The sequence below is a fragment of the Peromyscus eremicus genome, chromosome 20, assembly GCF_949786415.1.
Source record: "Peromyscus eremicus chromosome 20, PerEre_H2_v1, whole genome shotgun sequence".
NCBI classification, from domain to species: Eukaryota; Metazoa; Chordata; class Mammalia; order Rodentia; family Cricetidae; genus Peromyscus; species Peromyscus eremicus.
Genome location: NC_081436.1, coordinates 27,135,098 through 27,159,300, shown reverse-complemented (window position 1 = coordinate 27,159,300; position 24,203 = coordinate 27,135,098). Strand labels below are relative to the sequence as shown.

General features: G+C 51.0%; 1 protein-coding gene across 1 annotated transcript in view; it reads right to left on the bottom strand.

Moving 5' to 3' along the window:
• Positions 1–3,644: 3,644 nt before the first annotated feature.
• Positions 3,645–24,203, bottom strand: part of LOC131896385 (zinc finger CCCH domain-containing protein 3-like) — a 56,565-nt gene continuing 36,006 nt past the window's right edge. Inside the window, exons 4-10 of the mRNA XM_059247005.1 lie at positions 22,561–22,603; positions 22,328–22,486; positions 22,169–22,238; positions 19,664–19,795; positions 6,677–6,861; positions 5,823–6,169; positions 3,645–4,138 (exon numbers count right to left, since the gene is read on the bottom strand). Coding sequence (XP_059102988.1) covers positions 4,107–4,138; positions 5,823–6,169; positions 6,677–6,861; positions 19,664–19,795; positions 22,169–22,238; positions 22,328–22,486; positions 22,561–22,603 — 968 coding nt within the window. The 3' untranslated portion in view covers positions 3,645–4,106. The remainder of the gene's footprint in view (positions 4,139–5,822; positions 6,170–6,676; positions 6,862–19,663; positions 19,796–22,168; positions 22,239–22,327; positions 22,487–22,560; positions 22,604–24,203) is intronic.

The window sequence follows — 24,203 nt, the reverse complement described above, 5'->3', positions numbered from 1 at the left end:
ATGACTCGGAGCGGGCGTTTTTTCTCCTCTCAGCTATCTGTATTGCGGTTATACCCCTTTAACTATTAAAAATAAAAATCTTCAATGTAAACCATTTGTGCACAGAAAAAAGCCTGGAAGGATGTTCACAAGATACCTATCCCAGGATGCCATGATGCCAGAGGCTTTGCCTGCTCCCTCTAACAGGTGCCTGCTATTTTACAGGGAGAATGTCCGGCAGCTAGGAGTGAACAGCTCCCAGCTCCTTCCCACAATATCCTGTGGTGCCCTGACTCCCTTCCCCTTCATATTCCTCTATGCAGGAGGAAGCAAACAAAAGCGTGAGGAACCCCCCACAAAAGTCTCCCCTCAGCCTGTCCCAGAGGAGGCTTCAGAGACACATCGCTGGAACACATAGCTTCGGACTCTGTAGTGCTGAGGTGGTACCCACAGCCATGTCAGGGGACATGTCCATTCTACAGATGAGAAAAGTCTGTGAACAGTAACAGGCTTTGTCCAAGACGACCTGTATCTATTGGTGAACCTGGGCGCAAAGGGGAGTCTTTGAGATAGATCATGGGATTTCACCAAGTGAGCCAGTGTTTCAGCAGCCTATGTCTCCTACAGCTTGGCAAAGGCTGAGTCCCAGAAGCCCAGGGTCTTAAGGATGAGCTACAGGTCTGGGCATTGCACCCCATGTGGCCTTGGGCATATTGAAAAAAGAATAGGGAAACGCTGATACTGGACGGCCTGCCTCCTCCAGGCCTGGTTTTTTGTTTTTGTTTTTGTTTGCCTGCCTACAGTAAGAAAAAGGAAAAAAAAAAAAAAAAAGCAAGCCAGGTATGGTGGTGCACACCTTTAATCCCAGTACTCAGAGGCAGGCAGATCTCTTGAGTTCAAGGCCAACCTGGTCAACAGATCTGGTTCCAGGACAGCCAGGGCTACACACACACACACCCCAAACCAAAACCCTGCCTCAAAAACAAACAAAAAAAAAAGCAAAAGGAGAACGTTGACTCCCTCCCAGTGTGCCAAGAACCATCATAAGCATAGCACCTCAAAGAGTGTGTTCACTCACTGTTTCAGGGCGTCAGGTCAGGAAGGAACACAGTAGGCAGGGCCTGGCACTCGCTTCTGTTGGCATTTCCCAGGCTGCACTGAGCTGTGGTCTCATCTACGACAGGGTTTTTTTGTTTGGTTGGTTGATTTTTTGTTTTTTGTTTTTTTTTTTTACTCTAGGACAGTTGTTGACTTGCTGCTGGCTGGAGGCTGCTGGGTTGGCTGAGTGAAGTGTGGGGAAGGCTGAGGAGACAGAAGAGCCTCAGACGTGAGCAGAGGGAAGGGTGAGCCCTGAATGCCGGGAGATAGCCTGGGCTGGGACGGACTGCTTGGCAGAATAGCCAGGGCAGCTGGATCAAGGTCAGACTTGTGGGGGGATGTTGAGGAGCTTGGGAGACCACATGTGGCCCAGGGATTCTTCAAGGGCTCTGAGTAGAGGGGAACTGGACTGTGAGAAGTGATGGGAAGGTTAGGGTGCCCATCATGCCACCCCAAACAACCAGTACCACCTACCTCCTGAGACTACTCGAGGCTGCTGCTTGCTATTGGGCTCAGTGTACTGGATACTCAGCTCAACAGCTCCAACAACTACTGGATGACAAATACACCTCCAGGAACATTCTCTACCCTTGCGTCCTTCACTCAGAGGAAGCAATATCTAGGCCCTCTGATCAATGCAGCTGGAAGGCTCCTCAACTGGGAGGTGGGGCTCATGAGTTCCTACTGCATGGCCCTGTCCAGCAGGCCCTCCCCCCCCCCCCCCGCAGCTGCGCATATACACCCACATCTCACTTAGTTCCTTGGGACTTGGATCATGTGAGGACTAGCTGCACGCTGCTCACTCTCTGAGGTGGAAGATCTCCAGCCCATCCACCACGGTCTGGAGGCTGCATGTGCCTCTGTCAGGTGCTTGCTAAGTCCTGCATATGGTAAAGAAGGTGAGGTAGGGCCAGAAGAGCAGCACCTATAATGTCTGTCTCCGCCTATACCAGTACTAGTTGAGTACAGGTGCCCACTGGGCTGGTCAGGAGTCGGGCCTGCAGTGCTGCTCACTGGGGAAGTGAGCACAAAGCATGAGGGTATGCTCGCCTAGAACCTACCTATGAAACCAGAGTGCTTAAGGATCCCAGCCTGAGGAGCCCTTTGCCAACCTGTGGAGTATCAGCCTTAGGGCAAGAGGGGGCAACAGGGAATAGGTCAATGCTGCAGCCTGGTATCCTGCAGCTAGGTCTACCTGAGGGAGACAGATCCTCCTCCTACCCAGGGAGAGGAGGGAGACAGACCTGTTTACCAGAGACCTTCTTTTCATAGTGTCTCATAGGTGGGAACCCCAGAAGCACAGGGAGAATACAGAGATGGCCCTGGGTGGCTGTGGTATGGGTGGTACTTCATTTCAGTGGACTTAATTTCACATTCTAGGCATGCCCTCTACCACTGGTCCAGCAATGTGTGCCTCCTCCATCCCCCACCCCACCTCCTCTGCTGGTGCTCATACGGGAACCCTGGCTAAACAATGAAGGAGGGTCCACTTAAGGCCGAGGTTGTAGGTGGCACAAGGCAACCCCCCAATTAGGCATCTAGGAGCCACGGTTCATGCCAGGCAAGGACATCTGGCTGGGTTGGACTTGCCGACAGGAAGAAACCCACCTTGGCCCTCCTACAGGTCCTGCCCATCAAGCTCCAGGGGTCCAGTATCAGGGGACTCTGATCTGTTCACTGATGGGTGAGTCTCAGGTTTTCCTTTGGACTAGTCCAGGTTCAGAGCCCACCGATCCACTGAACTCTCCACAGTAAGGCCTTGATAAGAGTGACAGGGTGATAGTGAGGGGTGCCAGGCTACATGGCTAGACCTGCCTATGCTGGACAGTTTTTGTGGATAAACGTGTTTTCTCATGGAGGCCTAGATGAGGACTCACCTCCTTGGCAGGGCTGTGGTGGAGTGTGAAACGGCATACCTGTATCTCCTATAGCCCGGAGGGCAGAGGTCTTTACCACCTGTGTGTGGATTGGGCACCAGGGTCCTGAAGGACAGACTTGGAAGGCTGAGGGGCCTGGGGTTCTGAGTCACAGGGGGGAGTACGGGCCCAGGCTACATGGCGGTGGTCTCACACACACTACACTACAGCATGGGCAGCAGCTGGCCTATACAAATATTCAGTACACACACCAGGAGGTTGCTGGCCTGCGTCACTGGGGGCCTGTAAGGAAATCCTTTGATGGTCCGTGCCTCAACCTTGGAAGGGGCACTTGAATGACCGTGTCCAGTTTTCCCTATCCAGTGTCTACGCAGAAGGAACCAGGATCTCAACCCAGCCTGCTAGAGACACCTGCAGAGAGGCTTTTCCAAGCCATGCTCCTCCCCAGGGTACCCAGGCCTTCTCCTCCTCTGCCTTGGTCCCAGCCTGTCCCACATAACATCAGATTATGCTCTGAAACCCAGCAAACCCCATTTGTGTTGACTTGGCCAAGGGGAAAGGCTGCTTCAGAGCCTGAGTCACACCAGAGTTGGTTAGAGCAGGACTAGTCCTGCCAAAGGTAGTAGAGGGCTCCTCTCTTGTATGTCCAGGGTCCTGTGGTTATGTAGTAGTCAAGACAGACCAACTAGACACAGGATAAAACCTTTATTGCTGAACATAAAATGCCCACCACAGAAGCCTGGCCAGTAGCCTCTTTCCTGGGCAGGAGTCCTGGATGGGAAGGGCTGGGCACAAATCCTACAGCTACTGCCACACCCACCACAGGAGATGGACTGGGGTGAACCTCACATGGCATCTTGATGGGTGGGGAGCCAGGGGTAAGTCCTAGTGTGAGGCTGAGTGCCTTGGGCGGGGTGGGGGGAGGGGAAGAACAGGGAATGGACAGGGCCTTGGCTTGGGAAGGAGAACAAGGCCTGGACACACAAAGGCCTCCAAAGGCTGTAAGCCAAATGGGGGAGCTATGTGCCCTGCTTATAGCCCCAGCTGGGCTCAGTGGCAGGCTGCTTCTCCTCAGGAGCAGTGGTGGGCAGAGCCTCCATCCTCTCCAGGGGTGAGGGTCTGAGGTAGGTGCGGGCTGGTCCCCAGGGAGCCTCACAGGCGTGGTTTGATGTGTAGCGGCTTCCCTACATAGAGAGCAAAGGTCAAGCATCAAGCCTTCCAGCCCAGAAGGAACTTCCCCACTCCAAGTTTCTGGCTGAGGCTCAGGACAGGGCAAACTACCAGGCCAGGCCTGCCAGCAAGGGTCTGCAAGGGGCCAGTTGTCCTCCAGCCCTGATCTACCTCTTCAGTCCCTGCCACCAGCCAGGCCCTGAGGGGCAGAGAGGGAAGGGGACTAGGGACTCTGCCAGTTCAAGGTCTTCCTGGGCTGTGTGGCAGCTTAGGAGGGCCAGCAGCCCCTGTACGGTGGGCAGCCCACGGGTGGGAGCCACAACTCTCTGAAAGCTGAGCTATAAATACCGGGTGCGTGCAGACACGCAGGCACATGCCACACTCACACCAGGGAGCAAGGCTGCCAGACACAGACAAGGCAGGTGTGCTTCCCACATGGGAAACTGAGATGTGTGCAAGCAGGTGGCCCCAAAGGGGCGAGGTGAGTAAGACCAACAGAAGCTGACAGGGCCTGGAGGCAGGAGGGGCAGCAAAGAGAGAGAGGGTCCCCGGAGCAGCATGTCCTGAGGGCTCCTGCCTGGTGAGAGCTTTCTCTTCATAAATGTTCTGTGTCACTCTCCCAGGTTGACAGTGTCCCGCTGGCCACAGCTATTTCAATGTGCTATGTGGCATGGCCCACGTGCCCCTGTAGACCTCTCTCATGGCGGGGTTCCTTTCTTCAGGGCTGTTAATTCCATTCACTGGCCAGCCAGCCAAAGACAGGAGTGAGGCCCGGCAGCTGGGCCTGCAGATTCAACAGCCGCGGCCAGGTTAGCCCCCATTTGTCCTCTGGGCTGCTTCAACAGGCACAGCCAGGCTTCCTGCCAGATACTGTCCCAGGCTCAGCTGCACCTGCCCCTGCAGCTCCCTTCCTGGCTGAACAAGCCTCAGGAGCTTTCTGGAGTCCTCTTCTAGTCTGTCCAGACTATATGTCGGGTTTAAGTACCCTGTGGCTCCTTTGGCCCTGGGACTAACTTTTGGGTTCATGATCTTTACAGACACACGCTGCCTCAGGGTCCACAGCTGCTCACTAGCCAGTGGCCACCTACAAGGAAGGAACTGTTGCCCCATCTAGGTTCCAGGTGGGCAAGGGCCTGGTATCACCCACTCTGCACCCAAGAAGGACGAAGTAACCGGAGGCAGCCCCTACAGCAGGCGCGTCAGTGTGCTCAGTGGGGCTGTTAGAGAAGCTGCAGCAAGCATCTTCCATTAACGTTACGGCCGTGAAATATGACAATAAAATGATAGCCGTATGGTCGCAAATTTGCAGCCCGCCGAGCTGCGTGGGGTTTATCGTCACTCAAACGCGCAGAGAGCTGTAAAATGTTTACAGAAAGGGTCGTTTGCAGCCATAAAATCCTCTTTTCTCTCCTAAACAAGGCTGAGTGGAGCCATTTACCAAGCCCCAAACGCTCATTGGGGAGAGGGAACATCTGTTCTCTCCAGGAGTGTGCGGTGATCTTCCAGAACAAATTAACAGAAATGGGTGCTTTCTAATTAAATCAGCCCTCGCTGGGGTGGTCTTCAAGGCGGCCACTGCTGTGCTTGCTCCTCACTGGCCTGCCCTGGGCACCTGGTACACTGACTCCCAGGCCCCACCCAGAGATGCCATTCTGAAGTGCACATTTTAAAAGATCCACGAGGGGCTAGACTGCTCACCTGAGTCCTTGGTGCGGGGGCTCCTGGGGGACTGGGGCCCACTCTGGCTTCCTGGGCTCGGGGAGGAATGCAGGGAGATGAAGGATGGCAGCTTGCAGAGGCTGCTGGAGCCTGTTCCTGAGCCTGTCCCACCTGTCACAGAGGCGGCTTCTTCCTGGTCCAAGGATGGGGTGGGGGAGCTAGGAGAGGGGGAGGAGGAAGGGGAGGAGGCAGCGGTGGCCTTTGAAGACAGGGTAGAGGTGGAGGCTAATACCCTTGGGGAGTGGGGGGGTGAGACTGGGGCCTCAGTTCTGGAGGCCAGACCACTGGACATCTGTCGGGCAGGGCGCTGAGCAGTCGAGTGCTTCCTGCATGAAAGGGGGAACAATAGTGAGGGTGGGTGACTTCTCCCACAGATACTGGAGAGAGGGTACTTGTCAATTATCTGCATGGCACCTATCCTAAAACAGGGCTTCTAGACCCTCACCTCCATACCCAACCCTAGAGGCTACTGGGCATGTCTATACAGATCTAAGGGGCCTAGGGTTCATCTGTAGGGAGTCCCCACAATCCACAGGAGATGGGCACAATTCTGGTTTCCCTATCCTCCAGGGGCATACTCCTCCCACCAAGTAGGGAGAGGGTTTCAGAAAGCCTCCATGCATGGAGGTGTTTGTGACTCTGTCCACATTTAGGGATCTAGAATATAGGCATCTTAGGAGCTCTTGCCTCCGACTGAGATTCCCTTTTGGATCTAAAGCCCACAGTTTTGGGGAGAGACTTTACCCCAGAGGGTCCTAAATGTCCTTAGAGCAGGGACGGGCCACCTCCAGTTCACATAAGCTCATATATGCAGCACCCATATGACCTGTCACCTGAGTACATGGCCAGCTGAGGCCCTGCTTCTGGGGGCCCCATCACTGGGCCCTGGGGTAGGAGGTGCAGCTGTCCGCCGGCCATGTCGCTTCTGGTTACGATGGAGCAGCTGGCACTGGTCACCACGGGGACAAATACCCTTGCGGGCAAAGTCAGGACACAGCAGCGTGTGCTTCTTCTTGCACTAGGGGAAGAATAATAGTTGGTAGGGCTAAGCGGATGCTATGGCTACACACAGGGAGGAGGGCCAAATACAGCCCGGTGAGAGCCCACTGACCCCGTAAGCTGCCCACCAGGTCTCAGCAAAGGCTGCTTGCTGGAATGATGAGGCCACCAGGCCAGAGTCGTTCCACCTGGACATGCACTGAGGGCAGGGCCAGGGCCAGCACCTGCCTGGGGATTCCCAGAGCCTGAGGCCAGGCCATTGCTGGGGCTCTGCCTGTCTGCTCTGTCTGTCTGTCTCTGTTCCAGTGGGTGTGTTTGGAGCAGAGGAAGGAGGGTGGGGCTTGAGGCCTCAGGGGACCTCATGGGATAGGGTTTGGGCCAGGAGCCCAGGCTAGCAGGCAAGGCAGGTCGGCTGAGGCCGGGCATCACTGGGTTAGGGCTGGGCCAGGCACTCGATCCATGGCACCTGTCATGGGGCTAATTATACCAGTGTAGAGGCTAGGGGGAGGGCATGCCAGGCAGCAGGTGTCCCAGGCCAAGACTTAGATTCAGTTCTCTCCACCAGACCACACAAGGGACTCCAGCAGCCTCTGCCCAGTGTACAGTGGCTAGGCCCAGCCAGGGGGAGACCCAGAGATGTGTGCTCAGGGCTCCCAAGTTCTACTGTAGTCCAGCTGATACAAATCCAAAGCCTCTCCAAGGGAGGGTTACCACCTCCCCACCCAGTTTGGATGGGCACAGCTTGGCAGAGAGAACCAGAGCCTAGTTAATCTTGGGCACCCAAATTATACTTCCCATTGGACTAGGAAACAAGAAGCCCCAGGTCAAAATGAGACACCCCACTGAACTCACAGGATTTGTCAAAAGTTGAAAACTCAGTCACGGTACCAGAGCAGCCCATGCTAAGTCATGGGTATAGAATGGTAGGCCAGGAAGAAACAGGACTCACAGTCTTACAGCCACATCCTCACAGGCCTTACAACCTCCTTATTAGAATGGATCTTGTGAGGGAGGAGGGTATCCCCTAGCCTGCTTCCCACCACTAGGACAAAGCCTGGCAGAGAGCCTCACAGAGCGGGACAGGCACTTCTCAGCAGGCGTCCAGCTGCACTGAGAAGAGCCATGCAGAGTAAGCACCCTAGTGGGACGTGTTCCTGTGGTGTGGGCGCTCCACCTGCCCTGCAAGCAGGGGAAGGCAAGGTTCCTCCCTTCACAGACTCACTTATTTACCCCTACAAGGAATGTGAGCTCCTGTGCACTGGGTCCAGCTAGCAACCTGGGCTTAAAACTCAGGGCAGCCCGACAGAGAGAGAAAATAAAAGCTGGAATGGCCAGAGAACAAAAGACTCACCGCCAGCATGCATGTGAGCATGTGGCCATGTGAGCCAGTGCAGGTGTGTGTGTACAGTGTGAACAGTGTCACTCAAGAGTACCGAGGGCCCCACAAACTTGTTCATCAAGCTGTAACAGACCGGCAGACCTCGGCTCAGAGGCAGCCTGGACCCCGCTACTCCATGCTGTGGCCCACAAGCACCTAAAATGAGATGGAATTTCAGAGATACACTGAAACATGATGGTCAAACATGATGGATGGACTTTAAACTTGGCAGGAAAAAAAATGAATGCAAAATATGGAATTTTATTTTCCATTGATTACATGTTAAATTTTTTGATTGAATGAAAAACAACTTTCACTTGCCCCCCTTAAAACACATGTACATTCTTCCTAGAAAGTGCTAAACTGGTCTAATGTTCCTGAAAAACACCAAAAACCCTAGGAAGAAAGTAAAGAACTTCCTTTAGATCATCCAAGGGCTATGATGAGAATGCAAATGATGAAAGAAAATTCCTAGGTAGCCGAGATGGGGCCCACCTCACTCCCAGACCTGGACATGGACACTTAGGACACAGAGATGGGGTCCACCTCACTCCCAGACTTGGACATGGACACTTAGGACACAGAGATGGGGTCCACCTCACTCCCACACCTGGACACAGGCGCTTAGGACACAGAGATGGGGTCCACTTCACTCCCAGACCTGGACACAGGTGCTTAGGACACAGAGATGGGGTCCACCTCACTCCCAGACCTGGACATGGACACTTAGGACACAGAGATGGGGTCCACCTCACTCCCAGACCTGGACACAGGTGCTTAGGACACAGAGATGGGGTCCACCTCACTCCCAGAACGGGACACAGGTGCTTAGGACACAGAGATGGGGTCCACCTCACTCCCAGAACGGGACACAGGCCGCTCACTGATGCAAAGGCCTGACAGTGACATACTCAAGCATCTGGAGCTGGGCTTGCACTGTTCCACAAGCAGCTGGACTGTCAGCTGGACTATATGAGGGACACTATGACAGGGCACCACCGTCTGTGGAGGGCAGTGCAGTCCCTAGAATCCTAGAGCCTTAGGTGTCTGTGTAGAAAAGAGGACCCATCTCCAGAGATGAGAGACAGCAGAAAAATGAACCAAAGAAATGTGAAGGAAAGAGGTAAAACATAGCAGGAATTAAGCCAAGAAACTCAAAAGGTGTCCCTTCTCATAACTAATAATCAGGAAGCAAGGGACCAACACAGAGGCAATGCTATTACAGAAGTAAAATTAGATGCTGAGGATGAACAGAGCCATGAGGCAGGGCGCAGCTCAGTGATACAGTGTAAGCCATTTGGGTGCAAAGCCTCTGACTCAATCACCTGCACTTAAAAAAAAAAAAAATGGATGGAACTAGAAAATATCATCCTGAGTGAGGTAACCCAGACTCAGAAGGACAAACATGGTATGTACTCACTCATAAGTGGATACTAGATATAAAGCAAAGGACAATCAGACTGCAACCCACAGATCCAGGGAGGCTACATAGCAGGGGGGACCCTAGGATGACTGAGGCTTATAATAAGTTTTGGTTTTACTCAATTACTGGGCAAGCCTCAGTGAAACATTTCACTATTAGGATAAGAATTTGTACTGTATCAAGCTGATAATAGAAAAATAAACAAATTAATTAAAAAGAAAAGACCTATGCCACATCAAGAACAAGCTTTACGCCAATCTATCTGAATACACAGGTGAAATTGACAAGTTCCAGAAAAATTGACAAGGAATAACAAAACTTGGATTTTCCTATTGCCGTAAAGGAATTTCAGTCAGTATCTAAGGAAGTTCCAACCCAAAGAGTTTTCATTATAATTTCCCAAGAATTTACAAGACACAATTCTACTTCATGAACAAATCAAATCCACACAAGAGTAAAACAGAGAACCACAGTCTATGTGGCCAGAGAGTCTCGAAAAGAACAAAGCTTGTCATGAGGAGAACATCTAGGCCAACTCTGCACCTGAAGAAGCTGCATGAAGAGGCACTAAGTGACCAGGACCATGAGAAAACCAACAAACAAAAGGTAAAAGTTAAGTAAAGAAAGAAGATGGGGGCTGGCAGGATGGTCCTGTGGGTAAAAGTCTTGCTCTGAAAGCCTGATGAATTGAGTTCAGCTTCGGGAATCCGCGCAATGGCTTGGAATGAGAACGAAATCCACAGCTGTCATCTGACTTCCACATACATGCCATGACAAGTGGCCCCCCTCACACACAGCAGCAATACATAAAAATTAAAATAAAAAAGAGCACCAAGCATGGTGGCTTAAGCCTTTAATCCCAACACTCTGGAGGTAGAAGTAGGCGGATCTCTATGAGTTCGAGGCCAGTCTGGTCTACAGAGTGAGTTCCAGGACAGCCGGGGTGGGAGAGATGGCTTGCTGGCTAACACTGAGAGGACCCAGCTTCAGTTCCCAGAACTCATGTCAATCAAGTCACAACTAACCCTAACTAGGTTCTAGGGTATCTAATGCCCTCTTCTGGCCTCTGAAGGCACCTGCATGCACATGGTGCACTCATCCACATATCCACAAATATACAAATAAATGGTTTATAAAAATTAAGAAAAAATAAGATTGATAAACAGAAATTAGTATATTACAAGGCTAACTAAGAGGACAAAGTTTTAGATCACCTCCACAGAAATGAATTATTTAATAAAATCCAACCTTAATTCAAAGTTGAAATTAGGCAAATTCGTGATGGCAAAGAACATATTCTTACTATAAAGAACCTCCTAGACCTGGCATGATGGCCCACACTTTTAATCCCAGGACTCAGGAGGCAGAGACAACTGGATCTTTTCAAGTTTGAGGCTAGCCTGGTCTACATAGTTGAGTTCCAGGACAGCCAAGGCTACGCAGTGAGAAGAACCTGGGCCAGTGAAATGACTCACCAGCTCAGGCAGCTACCACCAACTCTGAGGTCTTAGTTCGATCTCCATGACCCACATGCGGAAGGAAAGAGAACCAAGTCCAGCAGGTTGTCCCCAGACCTCCACTTGCATGCTCTGGCAAATATGCATACAGGCACGTGTGTGTGTGTACACATATACAGACTACTAAATAAAAGATGTAAAAAACTGAGACTGCAACAGTAAGAACAAACACGTTGCTCCTGAGATGGCCACCACACGTTTCTCTTTCCCTACAGTGTTCACTGAGCTCTGGTTCATCACTGTGGCTCACTGATGCCCGAGACAGGGCTGTTCCCATTCATCTTCTCTCTCTTTCCAGCTTCATTTGAGATGTCTCAGAGGTTAAAGGCACTGGCTGCTCTTGCAGAAGACCTGGGTTTGGTTCACAGAACCCACATGGAGGATCACAACCACCTAACTCCAGTTCCAGGACTCAAATGCCCTCTTCTGGCCTCAGCAGCCACCAGGCACACATGTGGTGCACAGAATACACACAAGCAAAATACTCACACATAAAATAAAAATAAATAATTTTTTTTGATTTTTGAGGCAGAGTTTCTCTGTGTAACAGCCCTGGCTATCCTTGGGACTCACTCTGTAGACTAGGCTGACATTGAACTCACAGAGATCTGCCTGTCTCTGCCTCCTAAGTATTGGGATTAAAGGTGTGTGCCACCACTGACCAGCTACAAATAAATCTTTATAAACAAGCAAAAAAAAAAAACAAAAAAACAAACTTCCAGAAAGTGTGCCTGAAGAGATGGCTCAGTGATTTGGAGTATGTGCTGCTCTTCCAGAAGACCAGAGTTCTGTTCCTGTGCCCATGTTAAATGGCTCACAACTTACAAACAGATCTGATGCCTCTGGCCTCCATGTACACCTGCATTCATGTGCACACACCCACACACAGAGACACACAAGTATACATGATTAAAAATATAATGAAAAAAAAATACGTGGGGTGGAGGGTCGGAGAGGTGACTCAGAGGTTAAGAGCACTGGCTACACTCAAATGACAACTTACAACGATCTGTAACTACAGTTACAGGGGATCCAATGCCCTGTTCTGGCCTCCAAGGATACTGCATGCATACAAGTGATGCACAGACATACATAGAGGCAAAATACTCAAGGCACATACAATAAAAACAAATAAAATTTCAATATCACACAAACACACATACAGAAAAAGGCGAGATCATAGAGTTGATCCATTGAAGAAAGGAATGGCCATAACTCAATCTGAAAAGGAGGCAGCAGAGCAGAGAAGACAGAGCCAGAGGCCTTATATGAGGTGATGCCGTCAAGAGGAAGAAGCCCCACCTGGCATGCTTGCACTTGCCTGTAATCACACACTGGAAAGCAGGAGCAGAACTGTCACAAGTTAGAGACTAGCCTCCTCTAAATAGTGAGTTCTAGACCAACAAAGACACCCTGTCTCAACAAACCCAACCTAATAAAGTAAAACCTAAAATGCGTATGTACCAAACAAAAGAACTTTTTCGTAAAAAAATTATTTTATTTTATGTATATTAGTGTTTTGCCTACATGTATGTATGTGTACCATATGTGTACCTAGTACCTGCAGAGGTCAAAAGACAGCATCAGATTCCCTGAAACTGGAGTTACAAATGACTAAGAACCAACATGTGGATGCTGGGAATCAAGCCCAGGTCCTCCTCAAGAGCCACCTCTGCGGCCCTACAGAAGAGCTATGTGGGGGCAGGGATGGCTCATCGGGTAAAGGGCTTGCTGCACGAGCACGAAGACCCTGGGAAGTTCGGTAAAAAGGAAGGTACAGCAGCAAGCTTGTAATCTCAGTCATAGGAAGAGAGGGACAGGAGGATCCCCAGGGCTTCCCAATATGGCCAGTCAAAGGCCCCGTCTCAAAAATTAAGGAGAAGAGCAACTAAGGAAGACATCTGATGTCAATCTCTGGCCTTTACGCACATATGCACATGCATAAGTGTATATATACAACAACCACAAAAAAACTTACTGACATTAAGGAGAGATAAACAGACTCATGAAAACTTGATGCCTAGGAGCTAAGGATATAGCCCAACTGGCAGAATGCTTGCCTACTATGCATGAAGCCCAAGGGTTTTGGTCCCCAAGCCACATAACTCAAGGCAGGGTGGCACACACCTGTAATCCCAGCTAGCTCTCTGGATATAAAGGCAGGAAGACGAAATGTTCAAGATCATCCTTAGCTACATATTGAGTCTCAAAGAAAAAAAAGGAAAGAAAGAAAAAGAAAAGAGAAAGCTAGACAAAAACTCCGAAAGGATACAATACAGAGCTCAAAAACATCTTTAGGACCAGCAAGATAGTTGAGTGGGTGAAGGCGTTGATGGCACAAGCCTGGCTACTTAGCTCCAGTTCCTGGCACCAATGTGACTGTGGAAAGAGAACTGCCTCCAGAGCTGTCCTCTAGCTTGCACACATGCACCACAGCATGCGCATACCCCCTCCACATCTTGTGTGTATATATGTGTATATGTATACACACATACATATGTACACACATAATATATGCTCATACATATATATGCATACAATAATAATAAAGGAAAAATTTTAAAAATCTTTCAATAGCAAAATCGATTATGGAATCACAGAATGTTTTATCCAACAAAAGAAAACATTTTTCAGGGCACCACAGCACCTCCTTTTTCCCTACACAGTGATGTTTGTTGAGGTCTAATGTTCTCACATAACAATACAAAACTGGCATTTGTGGTCCGATATGTTTTCAAGCACAGCTGGGGACAGGCTGTGGTCTAACCCCTGGGAAACAAATAGATAGGAAGTTTGAGTTTAGCCTTGCTACGTAGTGAGATTTTGTCACAAACAAACAAACAAACCGCAGTTTAAAGCCTTGACAGAAATGACAATGTGGCTGCGTTTACAGGTATAAATGCAAGCTGTTTCCAACTGAAGGTCAGCAACAAGCCACAGATTTTGGTGAGAAAACAGCAGCTAGGAAGGAAAGCTGGGTCTTGGTGTTTGCGCTCTCCCATCCTGTAGAAAATACCCAAGACAGACAACCCTCGGAGGCACAAAACAGGTCCAAAGAGCCAGGCGGTGGTGGCGCACACCTTTAATCCCAGCACTCAGGAGGCAGAGGCAGGCAGATCTCTGAGTTCCAGGTCAGCCTGGTCTATACATGGAAACCCTGTCTTGAAAAACCCAAAACAAAAACAAACAAACAAAAAAACCAAACAGGCCATTAGAAACTGAAATAGCTGGGGATGAAATAAATGTAGCTTAGTGTAGAGCATTTGCCTAGCATGGGTTTGAGTCCAAGCTGGATGGGGACGGGAGCAGAGAAATACTAAAATTATACAGAGTATATTCTTTACTATGAGGGGATGAAATCAAGGTCAGAAAGACAACAAGAAACATTTCCAGATTCCTGGAAACTGAACAGCACTTCTGGATAAGCCCTGGTCAGAAAGCAGCAGCTGGAGAGACATGAGGCCCTGAGGGAGAGCACAGCACCACAATGCTGGGGACACAGCTAAGCAAACATGCTCAGAAAAAGGGGAACTTCACGGTACTCTAAGCTCCCACTTCAGGAACCCAGAGGAAAGGGGCAAAATAAATGCCAAGCAAGCAGAAACAAGTAATAAAAAGAACAGAAAACAATGAATTTGAAAAGGGAAAAACACCAACAGAGAAAGATCAATGAAACAGCTGTTCTGTGCAAAGAGCAATGAGATGATAGAACTTCTAGCCAAACACACTTCCAGAAAACTCACTTTCTACCCCAGAGTACTGAGTAAAAAGACCCCTCCAGAAAGAGCCTCAGACTGCAGGCTCCACTGCTGCTGAGTTCTACTACACCACTCAACAAAGAATTAGCCCTGAGTTTTTTCAACCGTTCATAACCGGAAAGAAGGACATATTTCTAAACTTCTCCCATAAGGTCAGCATTACCTTGAAACTACAACACCACACTTCATACGAAGCCTAAGGCTGCATCATGTTCAGTGATGGAAAACTAGAGGGGGGATGTTCACTTTTGCCACTTTATTCACACAGTATTGACTTTCCAGCCACAACAACTAGGCGAGGAGAAGAAACAAAAAGCCTTCAGATTGAAATGGAGCAGTAACATTTTGTCTGTCTTCAGATGACAGATCTTATGTTTAAAAATGCCAAGGAAGCCATACAAAATTGTTATCAGCGTTAACAAAGGAGTTCACAACATGCGGTGGGGAGGATTCCCTGTTTATGGAAATGTGAAGTCGTCCAGTTACCATGGAACACAGTTTGGCAGCTTTACAAAAAGACAAATATAGGATTGACATATGATCCAGCAAGGAAGTAAAAGCAGATACTTGTATGCCAGTGTTCTAGCATCCTTCACAGCAGCCAAAAGGTGGCACTAAGCCATGTCTATTTACAGACATGCAGGGATGGACAGAATGCCTGCATGCATGTGATGGAATATTATATGGCCATAAAAAGGAATGAAGTTCTTATATATGTTGTGACATGAACCCTGAAAACACTATGCTGAGAAAAAGAACCGAGATGCCAGACACAGAGGAACAAACGCTGATTTTATCATGTGAAATGCCTAGACAAGGCTGCCAGGTTTGGGACAGGGAGGAAAGGACAGCTGCTGTTTAACGTACTTGTAGTATTTCAGTTTGGGATGCTGAAAAAGCTTTGAAAATATTTCACAGTGGTGGTAACTGCAGATTACTGTGACTATGTAGTTACTTTTGAGACAGGTCTTGCTGTGTGACCCTAGCTGGCCTAGTACTTGGGATGTAGATCAGACTGAACATAAACTTGCACTGATCCTCCTACCTCTGCATCCCAAGTGCTGGGATTACAGGTGTGTGCCCTGGCTCAGTACTGTAAACTGAATTAAAGACAGGGTTGTTGCCTTAAGAATGGCTAGGATGGCCGGGCGGTGGTGGCGCACGCCTTTAATCCCAGCACTCGGGAGGCAGAGCCAGGTGGATCTCTGTGAGTTCGAGGCCAGCCTGGGCTACCAAGTGAGTCCCAGGAAAGGCGCAAAGCTACACAGAGAAACCCTGTCTCGAAAACAAAAACAAAAACAAAAAGAGAATGGCTAGGATAACGAGCACCGCTACACACGGTATGCCACAGATCTGCTCCACAGCTCTGGGATTCACGCTCAAGGCCTTGCTGATGGTAGGCAGGCGCTTTACCATGGAGTCACATCCCAGCTCTGGATCACAACGTTTCTTTTTCATTTCATGCCATAATTAAAAAACCAAACCAAACCAAACTAAACAAACAAAACATGAGCAACGAGGACTTATTTCTATGCTGGGGTATTTGCCTAGTGTGCATGAAGCCCTAGGCTCGGTCCCAAGCACCGAAAAGAAACAAAAAATAATATACCAAAAGCTGTGACACTAAAACTTAGTGCTTTGTGAGTTACGTCTCAATGAATCCATTACTTCCTCTAAAGCCTCCACATTCAGAGGGCAAGAGGACAGATTAGGATTTCACTTGAGAAATATACTCACTACATAAAGGCACACCACGTACGAGCAAATCAACAATGGAGTCCAGAGAGTACACGGCAGCCTGCACAAGACGGTCATCACGTGGCTCTTTTTACCATCACAGCCCCATGTGGGAGGCAGAGGCCCCATCTCTAGACAAAGAAGCATCCCTAGTGGTTAAGACCTGTGTGGGTCATGGCTACAAGTGGCAGGGCAGGCTGGACTGGAGTCTGACCCTTACCCACAACTAATGGAGTCAGCAATACCAAATATGGGAGCTCTCTGTGATCACGGATGAAGATAGGCCCTTCAACAGACTCACAAATTATGGGGAACATAGAAGGGTTGCACCCCAAAATAAAGATTTGGGCTGATTGAAGGACAGCCCCTCACAAGGCACAGGTAATATGTGGCAATGGGCAGGAAAACCAAAGATGCTCTGGGAGGACTTGGGGTGCTTCAGTAGCCAAGAGGGTCAGGGGATGGATTAGTACAGCGCTGAAACCTGCAGCCAGGGGTCCTGGACAGGCCTAAGCATATGCAGGAGGCGACAGTGCAGGAGGCACTGGCTAGAGTGGAGAGCTGTGAGAGAGTTCAGCAGAGAGGGAGAAAAAGCTGGGACACATGCACACACACAATCTCCATACACATGCACCTACACACAAACGGATGGTGCCCAAAGGCACACACATGCACACGCACACCCAAAATGCACAGGTATACATATACAGAGAACAGATTCGCCAGCTCTGCGCCCAGGGGCACGTTACACAGAATACTCATGATCTAAGGAGATACATGCTGCCCCAAAGCTGGCATCGCATCCGTCAAGTGATCAAAGTGTGCCCTAGGTCACAACCAGGAGTGGGAGGAAGTGACACAGTGACACACTTGCCACTTTCTACTCTAGCGTGAGGATGCACCAGACCCTGACAGTGAGAGGCATTCTACAAAAGAGTCACCAGCTTGCGGTCACCAATCTGTCCTCAGGTCCAGGAGAGCTGGTCTGCCAGCTGGCAGAGGCTACCCCGAGTGGTAAGACCTGGAGCAGCCCCATGGCCCCCAGAAAGGGAAGGAGCAGAGACTTACTCCTAGCCTAAATTATTCAAAAGGAAAGGGAACGCACCTCTTTAACAAGCCCTGGCTTTATGAAGCAAGGTTAACAGTTTCACTTGATTCAGTGGAATATTATAAACTCTCTAGGGCCCATTTGAGGACTTCTACTTCAGGCGCAAGGTGACGACTCAGCACTTTTTATATTATTTAGAGAATAAAATTAACCCTCACAGGCCCAGGCTGCTACCTCCCCTCCCGTGGATCCGGCCTGCTCAGCGCTTTCCCCCATATATAATTACAAGCTGCTATCCATCATGCGGCAGGGACGCAGCGCTGACACGCAGAAAGGGACGCAGTAAGCACTTCCACTAATAGAAGCAGGACTTAAATATCGCTCTGATATCTTCATTTAAATTGGAATATTTTACAATAATCAGCTACAGCCTCCATGGGGTCCTGCCCCTCACCTGGGCCAGCGCCTAGAAGTGCCCCTGCCAAGGCCTGCCAGTCCCCACCTCCCCGGAAGGGCTTCCTTGCCAGGGATCAGTGCCCTTCAAGGTGACCCGACAGCTCCCGTCAAGCTCACGCTGTCAGGAGCAATACAGAAGCATCAGTAGGCTCAAGGAAGTCACCACTTGTGTCCTCTGGAAGGAAGACTCGAGCCACTTTGGTGGGTGGACAGGATAAAAGACAGAAAGTATCAGGAAGCTCGGGCAGCTTTAGAGGGCTGTGCCCAGGGAGAATGGGGCACATACACTGTGCTTCTGGTGCCCCTGTGATGTGAAGCTCGGAAGGGTTCTTGGGACAGGGGCTGGCCTGGCACTGACAGAGCCCACACTGCCCGTTGGCCTTGATTTCACTTCACTAGAAGGCTGGGAGTGAGCGGGGAGACCCACAGACAGGAAAGACAACAAAGGGGCTTTCCACGGGCCTGAGTTGTGTGTCACAGCTTTTCACTACATACCAGGGACTAAAGGGCCCTCGCCAAGAGCCCCTAGCCATGCTTCGGCCCACCTCCGGCACAGAACCCCAGCATGAGGAGCTCAGGTACGGGAGGCTTGGAGAAGAAGACTAGATCGCCAGGGCTCTCCTGTAGCTGTGCAGTTGGTAAGATCATGCTAGCTCAGCTATGGGGAGTTTCTCATAAAAGTCAACAGGTAGGACTGAGCTGCCTGGCAACCAGACAGGTAGTCCTGGACATCTAGGAAGAGGCAGCATGCTAGTTACTCAGGGATTTCCCAACCCTAACTCCACACTGGGTACCTCCACTAGGATATGGGATGCAGCCCTAGGTCACCCTTACCAGCAGCCCTCCACCATGGGTGAGATGGAAGTGAGATATATATATATATATATAACACACACACACACACACACACACACACACACACACACACACACACATCTCCCCAGCATCTCAGGGAAGCAGGCAGCCACACAGCTCACACAGCTCCTTCGGTCCTGTAGAACTCCCAACCTCTGACATCTCTTTCAGTCACTACTGGCCTTCCCACAGCAATCTCCCTGGGTTTCACTATCTCAGCCACTTTATCCCTTCCATTTTTGTTTTTTTTTTTTTTTTTTTTTTTTTTGTTTTGTTTTTCGAGACAGGGTTTCTCTGTGTAGCTTTGTGCCTTTTCCTGGAACTCACTTGGTAGCCCAGGCTGGCCTCGAACTCACAGAGATCCACCTGGCTCTGCCTCCCGAGTGCTGGGATTAAAGGCGTGCGCCACCACCGCCCGGCCCCCTTCCATTTTTGGGTAGGCTCTACTATAAACCCCTTGCTGCCCTTGCATGAGGACCTGGGGTGCTAGCTGCCCTGCTGGACCCTGGCCAAGTTGCTGCCATTTGAGCCATCTGCAAGATGGGCAGAATTACAGTGACCACCTTAAGGCTGTGTGAGACTCCCGACGTCAATGCGGAGTCCTGAAGACTACTTACCAGCCTGTCCCGTGCCCGCCCGAGCCCCTCACCTTTGCACCCAGCGGGCAATAGCCTTTGAGGAAGTCACTGCAGACTTCAGCCTTGCGGGACACATACACGTGGCTGTAGGGACAGTTGGTGTTGCTGCAGATCCCCTTCAGAAAGTAGGAGCACACAGGCATCTGTGGGAGGGGAGAAAGGTCAGGGCCCAAAAGTCTGTACCTTTGCACCACATCCACTTTACAAGTAAAAACACCAGGACTTGCAGGCCCGAGAGGGTCCCACGGCTGGACAACAGCCACTCAGATCCTTCCTGGAGACCCTCACCATGGTCCTCCTGGTGGGAGGGAGAAATGGACATAAAGCTGGGTTGTAAATGGTGTACACCTTTAAACTCAACACTTGGGAGGCAGAGACAGGTGAATCTTGGTGAGTTCCAGCTTGGTTGGTCTACATAGTAAGCTCAAGATTAGCCAGGGCTGTATGGAGAGATTCCAGGGGAAAAACAAACAAAACCCAAACCAACCAAACAAAACCCCCACCAAGAATGAACACACAAAGCCAGCCAGCAGCAGCTGGGGTCCAGGGAGTCATCTTCCCATATCCAACCCCTGCTTCCTTATCTGTTCTAACTCTCCCAGATGAAGATATGGAGCTGGGCAGTCGGCAGCAGTGACTTTTCCTAGTGTGCTACTCCCTACCCAGGAACACAGTACACAGGGCTCCTAACCACCAACCCATGGCCTGGTGTATCCTGGGAGTCCTGGGACATAGCTCTACTATCTAGGTGGGGCAGACTTGGAGCTGGACATCTAGGACACCAGGTCAGGCACTGGCCACATGGTAGCACCAAGGTCTAGCCCATCAGTAAATTGGGTCCTGCAGCAGAAAGTCTGGACCCACCCTGGCAGCTGTGGGTGGACAGGCCTGGGCAAGCAGCTCAGCCCCGGAGCTAGATATATACCCTGTTCCTTTCTTAGCAGAGAGCTGCAACAGCCCTGATGACTGCTGGCTATAACCACTACTTGTTACCACCATGTGGGCCTGGAGGGGACGATGGGCAACGGGACCCGGATTGAGACCATCCAAGGAAGAGGCTACCTCTGAATTTTCTAGGCAACTTTGCTCCTTCCCCTTCCATGGGCCAATCACCAGCCCTTTCTGGACTGTTTGGAGAATGGGCATTGTCACTGTCCTCACCCAGCACATCCTCCTCAGCCCCAGGAGGTCACTCATATCTCAAAATGCGTATCTGGGATGCTGACACATGTCCCACACTTGGACTAGCAGTGGCTCTGAGGAGTACTTTCCTGACCCAAGGAATCCACGGGCTTTAAAAAGTCACTTTTCTGGGGCAAAGTGGGAGAGGGGAAGGCAGGAACCTGTCTGAGGGAGGCCAAGGAGGAAGAGGCTGGGGCAGCAGCCCTGGAGTAGAGAGAAGAGGGGAAATCAAAGAAACAAAGGGTGATTTACTGAGCAAGAGTTTATTTTTAATTGTCTTTTAACTGCAGCCACAGAGGGGAGAGGGGCTGGGGGCCCTGTTTGGGCTGGCGGTGGTGAAGCTGTAGACAATTCCCTTAATGTGGTTTTTGATATAGAGCCCAAATTAGCTCTAATAAAAAGGGATAATAAAGCCAACTCTTGCACCAAACAGAGCTCCTCCTGGCTGTCAGAGCGGGGCCGTTACCAAGAGGAAACTGCGTTCTCATTTCAATTAACCTTGTTTGCACCCCGCCACGTCCACACAAATAACAATAACATTAATTCAGGGCGCTGGTGCGGCCCACACATTAGACAGCTTGGAGTGCGCACGGGCTTTGGAGCTGGCGCTTAATGAACCTGAAACTCGACGTGAATTTCCAAATTGCTCACGACAGAGTTTCGAAGCTCGATTAGGGAGAAAAATGCTGATTCTCTCCAAGCTTCTCAAGGGGAAAAGCTGTCGGAGCAGCAGCAGCAGGCCTCACCCACCCGCCTCCTCTGCACTGCGGCCTTGGCCCCGGCCCTTCCACACACTCATGGCCGTCTTCTCAGAGGTCAGCGGGCCCAGGTGAGGCCCTGACTGCAGTGCTCTCCATCCTTCCAGGCTGGGCACACTTGGGCACTGCAATCTTGGCTGTGCTGCCATGGCTCTCCTGACCACTACTCCCACCCATGGCAGTCTTGGGACAGGAGACAGAGAAGACCCTGGCCTCCTCATACTACAGGAGCACCTAGGAGGCTTCCCTCCCCTGTTCCTGGAGTGGAGGTGAGAAGTAGCCTGGCACCATTATAGGACCTGGGGCGATGGTGACAGGAGAAGGAGACTCTCACATGTGCTATGTTTGGGGACCCCAGGTTTGGTGCTTCTTCCAGCAGGAGGAAGGGGCAGGCACAGCACGCGGCCGGCCATGGGAGTGAAGGGGTGAGCTGGAGGACTACGTGAGCTTGTGGACACTGGAAGCGGGAGCTGCTAACTTAAGACCGAGGAAAACTATGCAGTCCGATCTGTCTGGAGGCTGGATGGCACCCAGGAATGTCTGGAAGAGCAGGCCTGCTGACCGCACAGTACTCACCTTCTCCTTGGACACATGGTGAGAGAAAGGGCAGGACCCATCTGTCTTCTTGCATGTACCTCGGACAAATCTGCAGCATGGGATAGGAAGGTTTGGGGAGGGCTGGTGCCAGGTTTTGCCACTAACCCCCCAAGTTGTCAGTAAGGCTGGGCAGGGCACCTGGTGCACACGGCCACCTTCTCAGGGTCATGGATGTAAGGGCAGCGCTCGCCACGGTTACATTTGCCAAAGCGGTTGTAGTACATACAGTACTCTCTTTTCTTCTCTTTCTTCTGCTTCGCCTGCCGGATGATGGCCAGGCTTCGCTGGACGGCCCGGCTGCACACAGAGAGAGGTTTGTGAGCCCAAGAGGGAGCAGGGAGCCCCTACCTTCCCAGCCTCAAGGGACGCACCTGGCCAAGGAACGACTGCAGCTGGTGGCAGGGTCCAGTCGTCCTACAGGAGAAGGAACAGGTCACATCAGGCCACAGCCCAACTGTACCCCTTACCTACCCTTCCCTGGATGACTCACACCTCCCTCCTGCCAAACCATCTAGGCCAAGTCCCCTCAAACTTAGCTCAGGCATAGATGCTTCTTCCAGGAGCCCTATGGGGACACAGCATCAAGAGCGGGGCACTGCTGGGTCCTGTGTCTGGGTTATCCTGAGGGCGGGCAGCCTTGGATCCAGCATGCCAGGGTCAAGGCCTAGAAGAGCCCGCTAGCCCCGATGTCTCCAACCAGCCAGGCTCCCTAAGACCGACTTGGTGCCTCCTGGCTCCCTACTGCCTTCCCAGTTTTTGGCTCCTCAGTGCCCAGTTGGCTCATGGGGCAGGTCTTTGGGCTGAGGTAGTGATTGGCCCATTGACATGTCTCTAGGCTCTGTCCCTGGCCATCATGCAAACGGCAAAGGGTGATGGCATCTAACTTTGTAGAGCCTGGGAAGGAAACAGAGGGGGCTACTCAAACCAGGGTAGAGAAAATGGGCCTGGCTGTATAAGAGAGAGATTGCCTTCTTAGACTTAAAGGATTGTTAAAAAAGAAAGAGGAGGGAGGAGGAGTGGGGGGAGATGGGGAGGGGGAGAAGGGGAAGAGAACAAAGAGGGGAGGAGAGGAGGGAAAAGAGGGGAGGGTGGGGGAGGATGCTGGAAGGAGAGGGAGGGAGAGGAGGAGGATGGGGAGGAGGAGGGGAAGGAGGGGGAGAGAGGGAGAAGGAAGGGGGAGGGAAAAGAGGGAAGGATGAAGGGAGGAGGGTGGAAGAAGGAAGAGGAGGAGAGAAGAGGAGGAAGGGGGAGGAGGAGGAGGAGGAAGGGGAGGAGGAGGAGGAAGGGGGAGGAGGGAGGAGGAGGAGTAAGAGGGAGGAGGAGGAGGAAGGGGGAGGAGGAGGAGGAGGAGGAGGAGGAGGAGGAGGAGGAGGAGGGGAAAATGAATGTGTTGGCACAGCTGGAAATGTGACTTGCAGCCCTGCACAGAGCAGCAGACAGGGTGTCTGGGTCCAACTGGAGCTTGTTACTTAAAAGTTGGGAGGCTCCTTCCCTTTCATAGTCCTCAAACTCCCAAACATCAAAATCCAACTGGCCTTTCTGAGGTGACCAATGCGGCATGAAGACAATGGGAGGGGAACGGGGCTCCCTGAGAACCTCACGGCTTCCACGTGGGGGAGGCCCAGGCTCACCACACAGCTTTGCCTGCCTTTTAAAGATAGAGGCCAACCCCAGGATTACAGGGCAGGCAGGGCAGGGCCTGCTCAGGATGGCTTCCCCTGGTTCCTCAAATACACACATGACCCTTCCCAGAGCAGATCCGGTTTCCTACCGAGCAGCTGCTGAAATGAATACAGCATAAGAGGCACAAGTGTGACATCACTCAGAAGTTCTGAGGACCTGAGGTGATGACAAAGCCATCTAGGTTTTAAAGGGGGATGTTCTAAGTGCCTGAACCCACACGGCCAGGCTCTATTATGATCAGAGCACCCGTGATCTGCTCCAGAGCAGCACTCCTCACTCCTGGCTCCAGACCCGCAGCAGCCCTTCATGCCTCACTGCTTGGAAACTCAGA